Here is a 13481-nt window from a genome sequence, read left to right as displayed (position 1 = left end):
AAGACTCAGCAATACGACGGCGTCAAAATGGAAGGCTTTGGGGGAATAGAAGATACTCTCAGAACCTGCCAAGACAAGTGAGGAGAAAGTTGGGAAGAGGAAACCAACGGAGGGGTTTAGTTCAGATAAATATAATATTCTGCAGTGGGTTTCAACCGACCATTGAGGTCTGTTAACCTATTGTTGGCGCACGATGCGTACATGCCCAGCATGCAGATGCACGAAGCATTTTCCTAATCCAACACACAGTACTGATAGTGTCCAGGGTGCACAGCTGATCAACGTCTGCTAATGTGGGACCAGACTTCCAATAGGATTCGTCCCGATGGTTCATCCCCAATATTCTTCGACAAATGCATACTGCGTAAATCAGTACAGGCTGCGGGGCTTGTTTCCTCTTCAGATCGATGTCTCCAGTCCGAATGGAGGGCACAAAGTGATAGAACTCCAACAACGCAGGCCAGCCGTGACTACAGCCTGCTTGTTGCTTGGCACGGGAGAAATAACATGGAGTAGTTGTCATCCAGTCATCGAAGAAACCCACTCCGTCGAAAATCGGACTCGGAAATTCAGTATATGAGGGAGAATATTTGGTGCATTCGGCGCACGTCAGCGATTTACTGAAAGCAGAGACATTGGGCGCCCATTTCCCGCATCACTGGTGGACAGTAGCAACTTGACGAGAAAGTATCTGAAAAGGTGCTGTTGCTTGAACAATCATATTTTAATCGCTTGCTTAACCAACAAGGTGCTAATACTTCTATTGAGGAGCGCGATGCGAAGGGAAAATGCGGACCGCAAGTATTGCGTCCTCTATTTTGCCGCTTCAGACTTTGGTTTCTGAGCATACACGACATGGCTGGTGATATCTTGTTTCAGTATTGTTCACTCATTTCAGTCTGGGTGAAGGACTCACAAGTTTATGTATGCATGAAACGCACCCGTCTTCAATTCCTTGCGACACTGTGCGAGGAGCTCCTGGACCTCCGCCTCGGTCCAGCCAAGAACTCCGGTGAAAAGTCGCAAGTTGAAGGCTTCGAGGCCATCGAGCACTTGGTGTAAGTTCATCATCCCGATGTCTTTGTAGTGAGCGTCCCTCGCCCATGGTCCAACGGGTATCGGGTACCTGTGATGGACGATGTTGACAAAGCCGGCATCTTCGAGCCATTGCGGAATTAGGGGACCCGGCCGAGCCTCGCGGCCGATGATCTTACATGCGTCGAAAAACATGTTCAGCATTTTATGCGTCTGGTGTTTCTCAGTGTATGAGCCATCATCCGACCGGTACAGAAGGTCCCAGTCTTGGAATTCGGCCCAGCCGCTTGGGTTGGTGTTCCTAGAGATAATGTGAGCCTACTATGTCAATAGCTACTTCGACAGAAACTCACGCAAAGATATTGTTGACCAATTTCGGCCAATCGGCAATAGCGCCTGCCATGGAGCGGCAGAAAATGTAGTCGTATGATCTCCCAACCCACGGACTCTCAACATCGTCGACTTCGAATTTGACGTTCGGCGGGACCCTGCAATTGGTCAGTGGGCTCATTCATTGCGACTTGAGGGATGAGGCTCAAATACCAAGTCTCCTGAGTAGCACTCAAGTCGTTCCCAATGATCTGTCACACACACTGTCAGCATAGACTCGACCCTCGTGAAGGCTTGGGTATGGCTCACCTCCGCGTTAGGGAAGAACTCCGCCACTTCGATAGCCCCTGTGTCATATCTTGTCAGTCTCAGACCTGGAAAGGCCAAGCCAGGAAAGTTACAGACAGATTCCGGTTCCGGTGCCAATGTCAAGAATTCGGTTGGTCTTCTCTGGCTCCAAAGGTGCATAGTAGAGTTTTCCAACGGTCTTGACAACAAGCGCAGAAAGAAAGTCGAGGCGATCCAATTCTCTCTAGCATTTCGTCAGCTATCTTTGATGTCTTAGGAACCTTGTGGGTGGCCGGGGTATGGTATTCACCTCGTCATTCGGGCCATAGTAGGCTATGCTAGCGTCAGCGGTAATCCCAAGTCAGCTGTCTCGATCGTGAAGTCTTACCTCCGGCGCGAAACGCATGGTATCGTCGACCATGCTCCGTTGGATAGTCAAGAACACTCGAAGTAACAGATGCAGTGTATGCCGATCTAAAACATCAACCTCAGACCACAGCGTAAAACAGAGCTTTCTTACAATTGATCGTCGGTTACAATGGCAGCACCCTAGTGCCAATGTTAGAACATGGATAATCAACGGATTGACGCCAAGTACTCAACATACACCGGTCGTGTTGTCAACTTCGATGTTATTATCAACTTGGGGAGCAACAGCCTCGGGTGAACCGGGAGCCGCTGGAGACGCAGTCTTGGACTTCGGGGATGCAGTCTTGGATCTTTCAGGGGACATGGTCTTCTCCGCGGGAGGCGAACCCGTTGGCGAACGTGGGGCTTTTGACGAGTCGGCCATGTTCATCTTTGGTCCAAGAAACGATTGCAAACTCAGATTACCGACAGTTTGGCACTGGGTCGAATGTGACGGAAATTTTCTCCAGAACGACTGAGAGATGAACGCAAAGCTCCAGGAAGAGGGGTACGGCGAGGGGGCAGTTGGACCCAGACATTTGGGGGCCATTTGTACCGCCGGCGCCAACATTTCTTCACGAGCTGGTGACCCATTGTTGGCGCAAGAGAAGTTGATTGTGCAGGCTCGGTATGCACAAAGACGTCCCAGTTTCCCCATTCGAGATTCAACCCTCGTCCTTGCCTGTGGTCGGGAGCTAATCAACGGTCCGTCAATGTGACTGTAGTGGGGCCGTTCCGGGCTCCCCGATGCATTCATCAATCTCGGCGAATGAGAAACGAGCCGTCGCGCGATCCCCGGTCTTCTTCACCGAATGAATATGCACAAATCAGCTCAGGTTGCACCCCTGTGTCCTCGCTGAAAGCTACAACGAGAAGAAACAGTGTGAGGAATCCAAGCGAATCTAAACTTATTGCTCGTTTCCAGCTTATGTGTCCAAGCCACGACATGAACTTGCTGACTTGCGCTCTTTAACACCAAAGCGACTGATAGCCAACGATCTGAATGAGAGCGATGGCCAATAAGTGAGAGGCTTTGCTTGGCATTTCAACTCTGTGTCCTCCCACGCCATCGCTAAGACGGGTCGATATTGAAATCCTAGAAATGTATCCAAATGCCCAAAGCAATCATTCGTCAGCCGTCTGTATCCTTTAATCTAAACCTACCCCATTGTTACGTGACGAAGCTGGCCCGGCTACTGTATTGACGTGCTCAATGCGCCCCTTATCGTTTCCTTTCTTTCCCGAGAATAGTCTAATGTGTCCTTGGGGGGTTGCCTGCCAAGAGGGAATTGGCGAGAAGCCTGCATGGAAGCTCTATGATTCAGATTCTTCGTGCACCAGCTCTGTTCCAAGACAAACACTTCCCAACCTGCATCGGATCGGGGAACACCGCTCGAAGTAAGAACATTTTAGCCAGCATCCCTAGGATCTAGGCAACTGTTGGACTTCGCATTCAAGAGATGGCGTTGCCGAGAGATGCAACGGCCTATCAACCTATTAATGTCATATGAAATTGAGGTTTAGCTGAGGCGGACCCCAAAATGAAAGGCTTGTCCAGAAAGCAACACGGCGCTTATGCTTAGACTTTGCTGTCAGGTTGACACTATGGGCAGCTGTTTCACAATGGCGACTGAGAAGAGTCTTGAAGAGAATCAGGTATTATGTGAGACCGCGCCGTAATAACACTCAGCTAAGCCTTTGATTAGTTTCAGTTGTATTATCAGTCTATCCAGTTCCTCACTGGCTTTACAAGTAGCAAGTCTACTACTCAAAGTTAGTAACTACTGGTCTTGATATCTCACGAGTTCTTCATTAGGCGAAGAATCTATGAATATCCCTGACAAAAAAAGGAAAGGGACTGATATGTATAACTTGATTCACCAGAGTTTTCTATCTTGGCACAGGCAGTCCATCCAAGACGAGGATCGATTGATGTCGAGATCTCAGATCTATGCCCCCTCATCACCTGTGAAGATAACACCGCCCTGAAAAAAAAAAACCAGCCTCAACGCTTGCAACCTAGGAGATACCTAAAGAAAACGGACAAAGAAGAAAATCGGAGCAAAAGAGGTAACGATATTCGCCAGCTAAAAGCCAGGCTCAGTCGTCAACCACCACTCTACGGAACGCGGCCACCCAAGTCCAGGCTCCATGGACTGCCAAATTTGGAATTTGATTAATAATCAGACCCGCCTTGCTAGCTCAATCGGTAGAGCGTGAGACTCTTAATCTCAAGGTTGCGGGTTCGACCCCCGCGTGAGGCTCAAATCCTCACCACGATTGACTCAGTCCAATCCGTCGGGTTCTTCTTTTTCGATTTTTGGTTGCATTGACTGACCAGGACTGACCAGCATTGATCGCTTTCATGCGCATGGCTAACGATGAGTGACGAGCCATGGTAACTCGCAACTCTGTTCATCTTGGTCCGCCGTAGATCTGTTCATCCCGTTGTATCACGGTGGCGCGTCTTCCGAACCTCACTTACACACTCCTCAGTGGAGCCATCACCAGAGACCGCCCAAGTCTGCATCGCCACGCTTTCCAGCCTGCAGGCAACTTACTACGCGGTACGTCAAACCACATTCTGTCTGATGAAATCTCCGAACCCTTCTTGTTCCCAGCCTCTGGGTACCGCATCCAAGGTTCACGACGCGTACCCGGCTTACACCAAAGTCCACCTCACCAGCATCCCCTCTCAGTAAGCCCCCTCTCGTCGACGGTATTTGTCAACCCTCTTCAATCACAGCGTGCCTCACACGACGGCCAAAAAGTCTTGGAACGCGCCACAGTGTTGACACATTATAACCTCATCGCCAAGGTCCACACCGGGTCTGATGGAAGGATAGAGCAAGCAACCGCAGCCGGGCCGCGCCCCCGGCCTCCCTCCCCCATCGCTGAACCCTTCCACGGCGAGCGTCCTGACCGGCAACCCTCAACACCACGCATCGCAGTCTAAACTCCGACGTCAACCCTCGGGGAGCATCCCTTCTAATCCCTCTCCCGAAACGGAGAAGCCCATGATCCCTGGGAGGGGATTTACAATCGATAGCCCAGAGCGCACATATCCCTGGCAATGATGCGCGAAAGAGAGGAACGCCGGAACCTTGAACGAAGGATAAGTATCTTAGTGGGAGGGCCAAGATGTACCCGGCCGCCGCGTGCCGATGCGGCTTCCAGCCAAGAGGCGGCGGGGGCCAAAGCCCGACCACGTTAGGCGAAGGGGGGGAGGGGTAAAGAGCCAAGGCCCGGGATGCCGGCCGGGCGGTCCCCGACTTTCCCTGTGCTTATCCCTCCTCTCTCCTCCAAAGCCGTGCCATCGTTTTCGTTTTCCAGCACGCGCCAACCACCAAGGGTAGAAAAAAAAAAAAGGCAGAAAAGCAAAACGATGAAGAAAGAATTCTCCGATTTTACCCACTTTGCCCACAGACGCCGCTGACACTTTGACATGACAACCATCTAAAACAATCTTGTCACGGTCCGTCGAGAGGACCTTTCGATGGAGGCCGGGGAGGGACGGGGGTTCCAGAACGTCACAACAGCCAAACGCCCAAAACTTGCAACAGAAACCCCATCACGGACCAACTACTCTGTGTCAACGTCTCGATCACGAACCAGTAGGTAGGAAAAGAAGAAAAAACTAAGAAAGGGCTGTGTTGAGTTGGCGCTAGTTGGCCAGACCCCCCCGTATCACATCATCCCGTCAAACCCGTCACTAAATCGTCCCAATCCCGCACCCGAAACGGTCTACATCAGAGATTCTGACTGAGCAGATCATCGCCCACACAGCCAAGAACAAGGGGGACGAGCAGAGAGAATCAATGACAGCGATAAGCTTGTTTTTCTCAACATGTCCCCACACCATCAGTTAATCACAACAAGGCTGTGTCCGTCCACGATAACCGACAAGGCCAGTTCGCACATCATTTGGGTGGTGGCCCTCTCCCCAAGGTTCAACCCGTTGCCGCTAGCCCAAAGATCCTTGCAGCATGTGTGACACGCATCTTCTACGTTCCGTAGCCTCTTGAGACTCTCCCGCTAGTCAGGAATGGGCGGACGTTCAGGAGGGAAAGGGTGGTGTGTGGAGTGTGGTAACCTACATTCGGCGGTGGCAGTGCGTTCGAACCTTTTGGTTATCATCTGCGTTCTAGTTCTTCCTGTGGGGGGAGGGAAGTTCCCTGGCCACACCACGCTGCCCAATGCAGAGATCACATCTCAGGGTCTTGGATCACCATACCACCTCAAACAGCTCTCCTCCTCACAGAAGATTGGGGCTAACGCCAGACCTTACTGATGGGGCCGTACTGCAACCCCCAAGGGAAGGCAGGTCATCGGTACCAGTTACCAAACAGTGAAATCGCCAACTACCACCACCCCGCTGGAAGGGGGAAAGCTGGCTATGCTATGCTGCGCTGTCCCAGTGGCATCCAACCAACTCCCCCAGCAGACGAGAAACACGACGCCAAACGCTCCGGACACCGCCCTTCGCCTCTTCGCGCTCATCTCGCACTTGCCCAGTTGACACAAACCTCGTCACACCAGCCCAGCAGCCAGGCCCCAGGCGCCAAACGGAACTACCGAACAACGCTACGACTGGATATCGTGATGGGCACGTAAATTGCCTCAAAACACACGTTTCTCTGCTCTGTCGCCAGATGTGTTTGTGGTGCTTGCTGCGCCTACCAAGGTAGTGAAGCGAGTCGATGGCTTCCAAAAGCTTCGAGAGAAATGTCACAATGTTGGTTTTGGAAACGTCAAACGGCACGATGGCCCCAGGTTCAGACACAGGATGGAGAGAGAAACCGCGCCAACACGGTCCCCTCCCCACGTTTGCGGCGGGCTGGCCTCGCTGGACGCCCGAAATCGTGCGGCTTTTGATTGCGTTGATCGTTTGCTTGGTGTTGAATCCAGTTGAGTTGAAGCCATCGAGAGCTTGTTGTTCCTGCAAAATGCGCCTTTGCGCAGAGTTTGTGCTCCCAGAGATGTCGCTGTGTACACTCCATCGCGCCCATCCCAATTGTAATGATTTCAACCAAATTTTCCTAGTCAGTAGATCTCAAGACGAAGAAATCACACAAGGACAGTTCCAAAAAACAAAATATTGTCATCGTGGTCTGGAAAATACCAGCGAGTTCCGTGCCTCGCTGGCCAGCCGTAAAAATCCGCTTCGTTTGTACATAACCTATGTGCATGTAGGTAATGCAACTTTTTTGCGTAGTACAAAATTCCGCAGTTGCGACAAAAAAAGAAAAAAAAAATGGTTCCAAACATAGAAAAGATGATTTCGACGTCCAGTCAGCCCAACCCCCCATATAGACAATATTCCCCAAACAAAGACAGCAAATCAAGAAAAAACCGACTTTCCAGCCATCATCCTCTTTGCACTGGCGTCCACCCACAAAAGGAAAAAAGGCCCGGCCTCTTCCTCTGCCCCGTCTCCCACGGTTGATTAAAATGACCAATTCGACAAACGTTGGAGCCATTTGAAGTTGCCAAGGCACTGGGCGACTTCCCGCCTGCCTTTGCTTTTTCCCCGCCTGTCCACCAATTTCCCACCAAGGCTTTTGGTAAAAACTCCTTTCACCCGGACCTGGTCTTCCAGCGAACCAGGCCAAGAGACACAAAGGGAAATGCCAAAACACGAGAGACCCTGCCGCCTCCGTTCCCCGCTTCCACTGCTTCCCCCGCCCGGTGTTTTAGTGCAGACATTAAGGTGTTAACGAATGGTTTGAGGGGGGCCCTGTATGGCTACGCCCGCTCTGGATGTGGTGGTAGAGAAAGGAAATTTTGGCGAAAAATGACTGTGGAATAATAAGAAAAAAGAAGAGAGATGAAACGGCAAAGACGACGTCTATAGCCTGATCAACACATTATCGTACAGTGGAGCCGGATTGATGGCTCCAGTCGACTTGACAATCGCAAAGACTGTCCTGGGAAACCGTCGTATCGTTACGCGGTTTCCGAATCTGGTCATTTCCGTGACGTTCGTGAACGGTCATGATTTTGTTGTTGCCTGGGTATTGGTACTGCGAAAAGACATCAGGAAAAGATCATGTATGGCTCCGTAACGGTATTCCCTGGGAAAATCGGTACACCATCCACAGGACGGGTCGCTCAGGGATCGTACGGCGCCAGGCTGAGTAGTCTCTCTAGATGATGTTCGCGATGCTCAGCCTGTCCTGCGGCCGACCCTTTGCGCTCGCCGTCGGGCTATTGCTGCTGCTTCCCTCGCTGGCGGGTATGATGCTCGGCAGTGCAGGGGCAGGCGTGCCCTCCGACTTGATTCCCGCGGGCAACGCCGAAGACCAAGTTGCGGACGTTGGGGTGGGCGTCGTATTACCGGAGGCCAGCCCGCGGATGGCTGCCTCAAGACGTTCCCATCCACCCCATTCCTTCATCTCTTCGTCGCTCAGACCGGTACGTTGCTCCGCACTGAACAGACCACTGCTGGCACCGCCGGAGGCAGTGATGGACCCCGGCGATGTGGGAGAAAGGATGGCTTCGCGCTCCCCGCCAGCCCAGATCCAAGCAGCGTCCGGTGCGGCCTGCAAGTCAGCGCTGACATACGCCAGGAGCTCTTCGTCGTGGAGAAGGGCCTCTTGCAGAGGGGTAGGGCCAGGTCGGCCCTGAGGCGGAGGGGGCGGGGCGAAGGGCTTCGGCGGCGTCGTACGAGCAACGAAGGAGGCATACTCGCTGCGCTTGGTGCCGAGTGCTGAGACGAAGAAGGCGAGGAATCTTCCACAGGGAATCGCGACGTCGCGCCTTGCGTCGATGGAGGCGAGAGCGCGCAGGCATGTCGTTGCGTGGTCCCAGTACCCCGCCAGCAAGAGGAAGAGCGCACATCGGAACGTGTGCGTGGTGAGAAGTGCTGTTGCACCATCCGCAAGGTTCGGGGTAGCGCGCGAGAGGAGGGAAGCTGTTTCAAGAGCTGTGTGAGTGCACTGCTCCATAGCAGCGAGGCGAACGTCGGGAGGGCAGGTTGGAGCGAGGTTGTGGCGGTGCAACACGAGACGAGCGTGGAGCAGGTAGGTGAAGGGTGTCAGGAGGTGAGGAGAGATCTGCCCTGTGCTTGAAGTGTCGCAAACGGGTGGGAAGGCTCGAAGGCACGACACAAAATGCTGATCGAACGTTGCGAGTCTGGTCGGGGCCACAGCTGGGGCTGCCAATGTCTTGATCAGGGACGAGTACGATCTGATCACGTTGATCAGAGCTAGGAGCGAGTGGTTGAGGGGTTCTCGGCCAGGTGGCACCATAATACCGCCTTCGTGGATGTAGTGATCGTCAACGCCAGCGGGCAGGGAAACATCGCAGTCCGAATCGTCAATCAGGACAGGGCGGCCAAGATCGAGCGCTAAGCTACGGTCCAGGATGTATATCGTCCACCAAACTCGTCGGCGCATCTCGCCCTCGATGACTGGCCAAGGTCCGGATTCTGAGTAGAGGCCGAGATCCTGACCAGCTCGCACTGCGGTGCCTAGCCACGTCCAGGCGGCAGACTTTTGGTTCATTTCGTTCAAGCACAGAATTACAAGCACCAAGGCCCGTACATTGTCGAGAACGTAGTCGTTATTCCAGGGGTCGATCATGCCCCGGGCGACTTCGAGGAGCTCCGCGGCTCGATAGGCCCGGTGTGAATGGGGGTCCGAGCTGAAGAGACTTCCTAGTGCCAACGCAGAGAAAAACGTGGAGAGCCACGCCGGCTGCACCGATTTCGTGTTTCCCATCCTGTAGAGATCGTCGACTCCAGTTTGAAAGGTTGGCCAGTGTAGGATGGGAAACATGGTATGGGCTGAGCCATAGTAGGCGTGCAGCAGCTGGTCAGTCGTCTGCCTCGGGGGCAATTCAGGCCTCTGCGGATCAAACAAAGGTGTCGTCGGCGCTTGACGATACTGCGCCGGAGGCTTCCAGATTCCACGAGAGAAGATGCGCATGTTGGACCTCGCTCTCGCCAGGTCATGCATCGGGGCAGGTCGCTTCCTCCGCTTCGGTTCGGTACCAATCTCGGGGAGTTGTAAGGGGAGTTGCTCAAGACCATCCGGATCAACGTCCATCGCACCATCTCTCTCCTGAAGCATCCGCCTCATGCTGCCATTTTCTCGTCTCAGGCGTTCCAGCTGCTTCTCGAGGTCTTGTACCTGCTTGATCGATGACATTCTACGGTTGGTTTCTTTCGTGAACTGGCATTTGACGTTGCGGCTGGAGCATTCCGAACAGCTCGTCGTCTCTGTGGCATCACACTTAACCTTTCTCTCCCTGCATGCGTCACAACTGGGGTCTTTCCTCCTCTGCCTGTACGCTCTCTTCTGCGCCTGCGAAATGGGCGGCAGCGAAGCTGTAGAAGGGCCTGGTGTGCTCGCTACCGACTCCGCCGAGGGAAGTGAATCGCGTCCCATGATCGAGCCCGCAGTCACTGGCGTATACGGAGTGAAGGCGCTCTGGTTGACGGGTGGCAAGGGCGGGATGCCAATGGGTTGTGGCGGCGGCGCCGCCGTTGTCCTCGGTCCTGTATTCATCAAGCCTCTGGGAAGGTACTGAGATGGCTGCTTAGGTGAGGTCGCAGATGAAACCGAAGAGGAGTCGTACGACCTTGTGGAAGGATTGGGGGATCGTGGATACGGGTTGTGCGACGATGCAGCCATTGCGGAGCGCTGTTCAAATGACCAGTACTCGCGCGACTGGTTCAGAGGAGTCTCCACGGGCTCCCCAAGATGATGAGCAAGAGGAAGGCGGCGCTCCACGAACATACAGACGGATGTGTCGGGTTGGCGAGACGAGAGAGTCTGGTTGGTATAAGTGAACTCGGAAGTTGGCACGGGGACTAGAAGCTAGATCCGGAGCCAGTCACGAGCACGAAAATGCTGTTCGCCGGTGTGAAGTTGCGGCTCACTCAGCAACACAGGTCAACCAGATTTGGTTTTTGTCTTCGTGGGTCCGGGCAACAGGCGTACTGCCGTCCTCTTCGACGATGCTGGCGAGAACGCGTGTTGCTGCAGCTGTCCTGTGTAACTCTAGACAGGCTAGACCCACGACTCCGGCGGTTTGCTTGTCTGACCTCGGCCGCAAAACTGCAGGACGGCAAAGATGAGCGTGGAATACGGCCGTTGTGCTGTGTCAACCCGCTGTAGAATTGGGTGCTACCATACGATATCTGGTACGCAGGACTTGGATTAGCGGGATGCTCTCCAAGATCCGTCTGAGTAGCCGTGAGGAGAATGGTGTTGTTCAGAATCAAGCCACGAGTCAACCACGAAGGAACATGACAATGACAGCGAGGAACGGCTTAACTCTTGAACAAAAGACAGGAGGAAGAAGCAACCAACAGGTCGAGATGGGCGGAGGGTAAGAGGTGTAAAGAATGACAAGATGTGGCTGCGCGGGATGGTGGCAGAAATGGGGAGTGCGTCTGGTCGGAGTAAAGAGAAAGCGGGTAGGGTAGAAAGACAAGGGAGGCTAAGGCAAGGCAAGGCAAGGTACAGTAGCGCTGCTTAGGTCGCTATGTCACTCGACGGGTACAATACAAGCACCGGGGGTTTAGTGACGATGGTTTGCGGTGCCATCGAGGCATCAGGTCTGGATCCGGGGCTCTCCGCGCGTGGAAGCAGAATCGGAAATATTATCTGGAGTGGTGGAGGGCTCGACGGCATCCCTGCTAGCACTAGCACAGGAAGCAAGGAGGACGAACAGGGCTGTGGAAGATGCTCATCAACCAAAGTAACTAACGTGTTTCGACCGGAGAGTGGGCGCTGCCGGGGTGCCAGGGTCCTGGTTCAAGAGGGCGAGGGACCCAGGAACCTCGGACAAGTCACCAGGAAGTCCCATGATCCCTGTGGTCAAGCGTCGACACCCAGCCCAGGATTCATGATGGCGAATCGGCAACAGCTTCGAGAATAAGGTCGCCGTGCCGCGACTCACTGACATTTCCCGTAGACAAGCCCACTTGAACTTGGCCAGGGTGCTGGTCCTCAACTTTTTTGCGCAGGAAACAGGGGAGGAGAACATGGCCACAACTGCTGCTCCCCTAGACAGGGGTCATCTTAAAGGGGCTTGACAAGTTGGTTGGGTTGGCCTGCGTTGATATGACTTGTGTTCTATGATCTGAAGGGACCACGCGGTTTGCGCTCCTTTCATCGGGGATTTCGTGAATGGTGGGCCAGGAAAAGGGCACACACGTTACCACGGATCCAGTCGCCCAAGGCCGCTCACGATGCAGAAGAGGTAATAAAGCGCCCCGACTTGTGGGAGGGTAATCAGTCATGCAGCTTCGACATCTAGGCCTGGGGAAAGGAAAGGGGGGTTTGCCTGACGTGGATGTTGACTGAGGGCGGGAAAGAGTTCAGGCGTGACGAGAGAGAGAAAGAGTGGGAGACAGAGAGAGAGAGAGAGTGAGAGAGAAAGTGTGTGTGTGCATGTGGGTGTGGGTGTGTGTGTGCAAGAGAGTGTGGATGGATGGATGTACAGACACTCTTCATAGGATGTATGGATGGGAGTTGGGTGCCCGTCGTTGGTTCGGTTGACTCTTGCTAGGGGAAGAACCTGCAGACTCCGCACATGAAGCTCTTCCACTTCTGCACTTTATTGCAGGAGACTTGTTGCTGTTGGGAGTTGGCCGGCATTCTCTCGGGTTGTGCCACTTGACTTCTGGCGCTGTGGGCTGAGGGCCTATTTTAGGACATGATGTGCATCCGGAATCCTTCCAGCAGTATTTGCAGCAACTTGCAGATGGGCCAACTTTGGTCCAGGTCAGTTGCCTGCGTCTTCTTCTCTGCCATGTTGGTTTTCGTGTCTTGCTTCTGCTTGCCCTGCGTCCAGTTCCTCTACCGGGCTTGAGGCGACTGGACAGCCCACAGACGAGCCGACTACAGCCCGCCCGGGCGGAGGACGTGCGCTTAATGAGAAGGGGCCGCTAAGCCGTTCGTCGGGAGCTATCGAAGAATGATCTTCGGGGCTTTTTCGCTGCCAATGGCCGCAGCGGGTTGATTGGTTTGACGACGGCCGACAAGCATGGCCCTGACCACGTAACCGCGACCCGATCTTGTCATAAAATCTGGCATAAGGGTAATGTCCGTGGCATTGCGTACTAGCCGGTTATAACAGAGGGCACTTAACCAATATCTGGAGCGACGTACGATATTGAGGTGCTTTTGCTCAGTTGATAAAGGGGACGATATTTCGATTGACCAAGGCATAGGACAGGGGAAAACGAAACAGTGACATCCACGTACCTTCTTAGTCCAAGGATGTCTCGGCGAAACCCTCAGAAAAGAGTTCACCCTCTGCTTGCAGACAATGTGCGAGCCCGTGTCTGTCAACGTCTCAACAGATTCTTTCTCAGCCACCAGCTATGCTCTGTGTGTATGTCGTGTGCGGTCCGTCGGGTAACGGCTGGTTCTCGACCTTTCTGCAACGGCCAAGCACGTGTCTTG

The 13481-nt window shown here is 53.6% G+C and overlaps 2 protein-coding genes across 2 annotated transcripts; both read right to left on the bottom strand.

The window, feature by feature from the left end:
* Nucleotides 1–813: 813 nt before the first annotated feature.
* CGCS363_v003646 (Secondary metabolism regulator LAE1) lies at nucleotides 814–2452 on the bottom strand (the record flags this gene model as incomplete). The annotated part of the gene is made up of 10 exons (XM_036635495.1): nucleotides 814–859; nucleotides 917–1336; nucleotides 1389–1523; nucleotides 1579–1616; nucleotides 1675–1712; nucleotides 1771–1897; nucleotides 1964–1986; nucleotides 2042–2127; nucleotides 2174–2202; nucleotides 2261–2452. 10 exons carry the CDS (start codon nucleotides 2450–2452, stop codon nucleotides 814–816), a joined length of 1134 nt encoding a protein of 377 aa, XP_036499970.1.
* Nucleotides 2453–8207: 5755 nt separating this feature from the next.
* Nucleotides 8208–10802, bottom strand: CGCS363_v003645 (Transcriptional activator protein acu-15; the record flags this gene model as incomplete). The annotated part of the gene is made up of 1 exon (XM_036635494.1): nucleotides 8208–10802. One exon carries the CDS (start codon nucleotides 10800–10802, stop codon nucleotides 8208–8210), a length of 2595 nt encoding a protein of 864 aa, XP_036499967.1.
* Between the last annotated feature and the right edge of the window lie 2679 nt (nucleotides 10803–13481).

The sequence above is a fragment of the Colletotrichum siamense genome (genome assembly GCF_013390195.1).
Source record: "Colletotrichum siamense strain Cg363 chromosome Unknown KSG_Cg363_contig02, whole genome shotgun sequence".
In the NCBI taxonomy this organism is placed as follows: domain Eukaryota; kingdom Fungi; phylum Ascomycota; class Sordariomycetes; order Glomerellales; family Glomerellaceae; genus Colletotrichum; species Colletotrichum siamense.
This window is presented reverse-complemented; position numbering and strand designations above follow the sequence as displayed.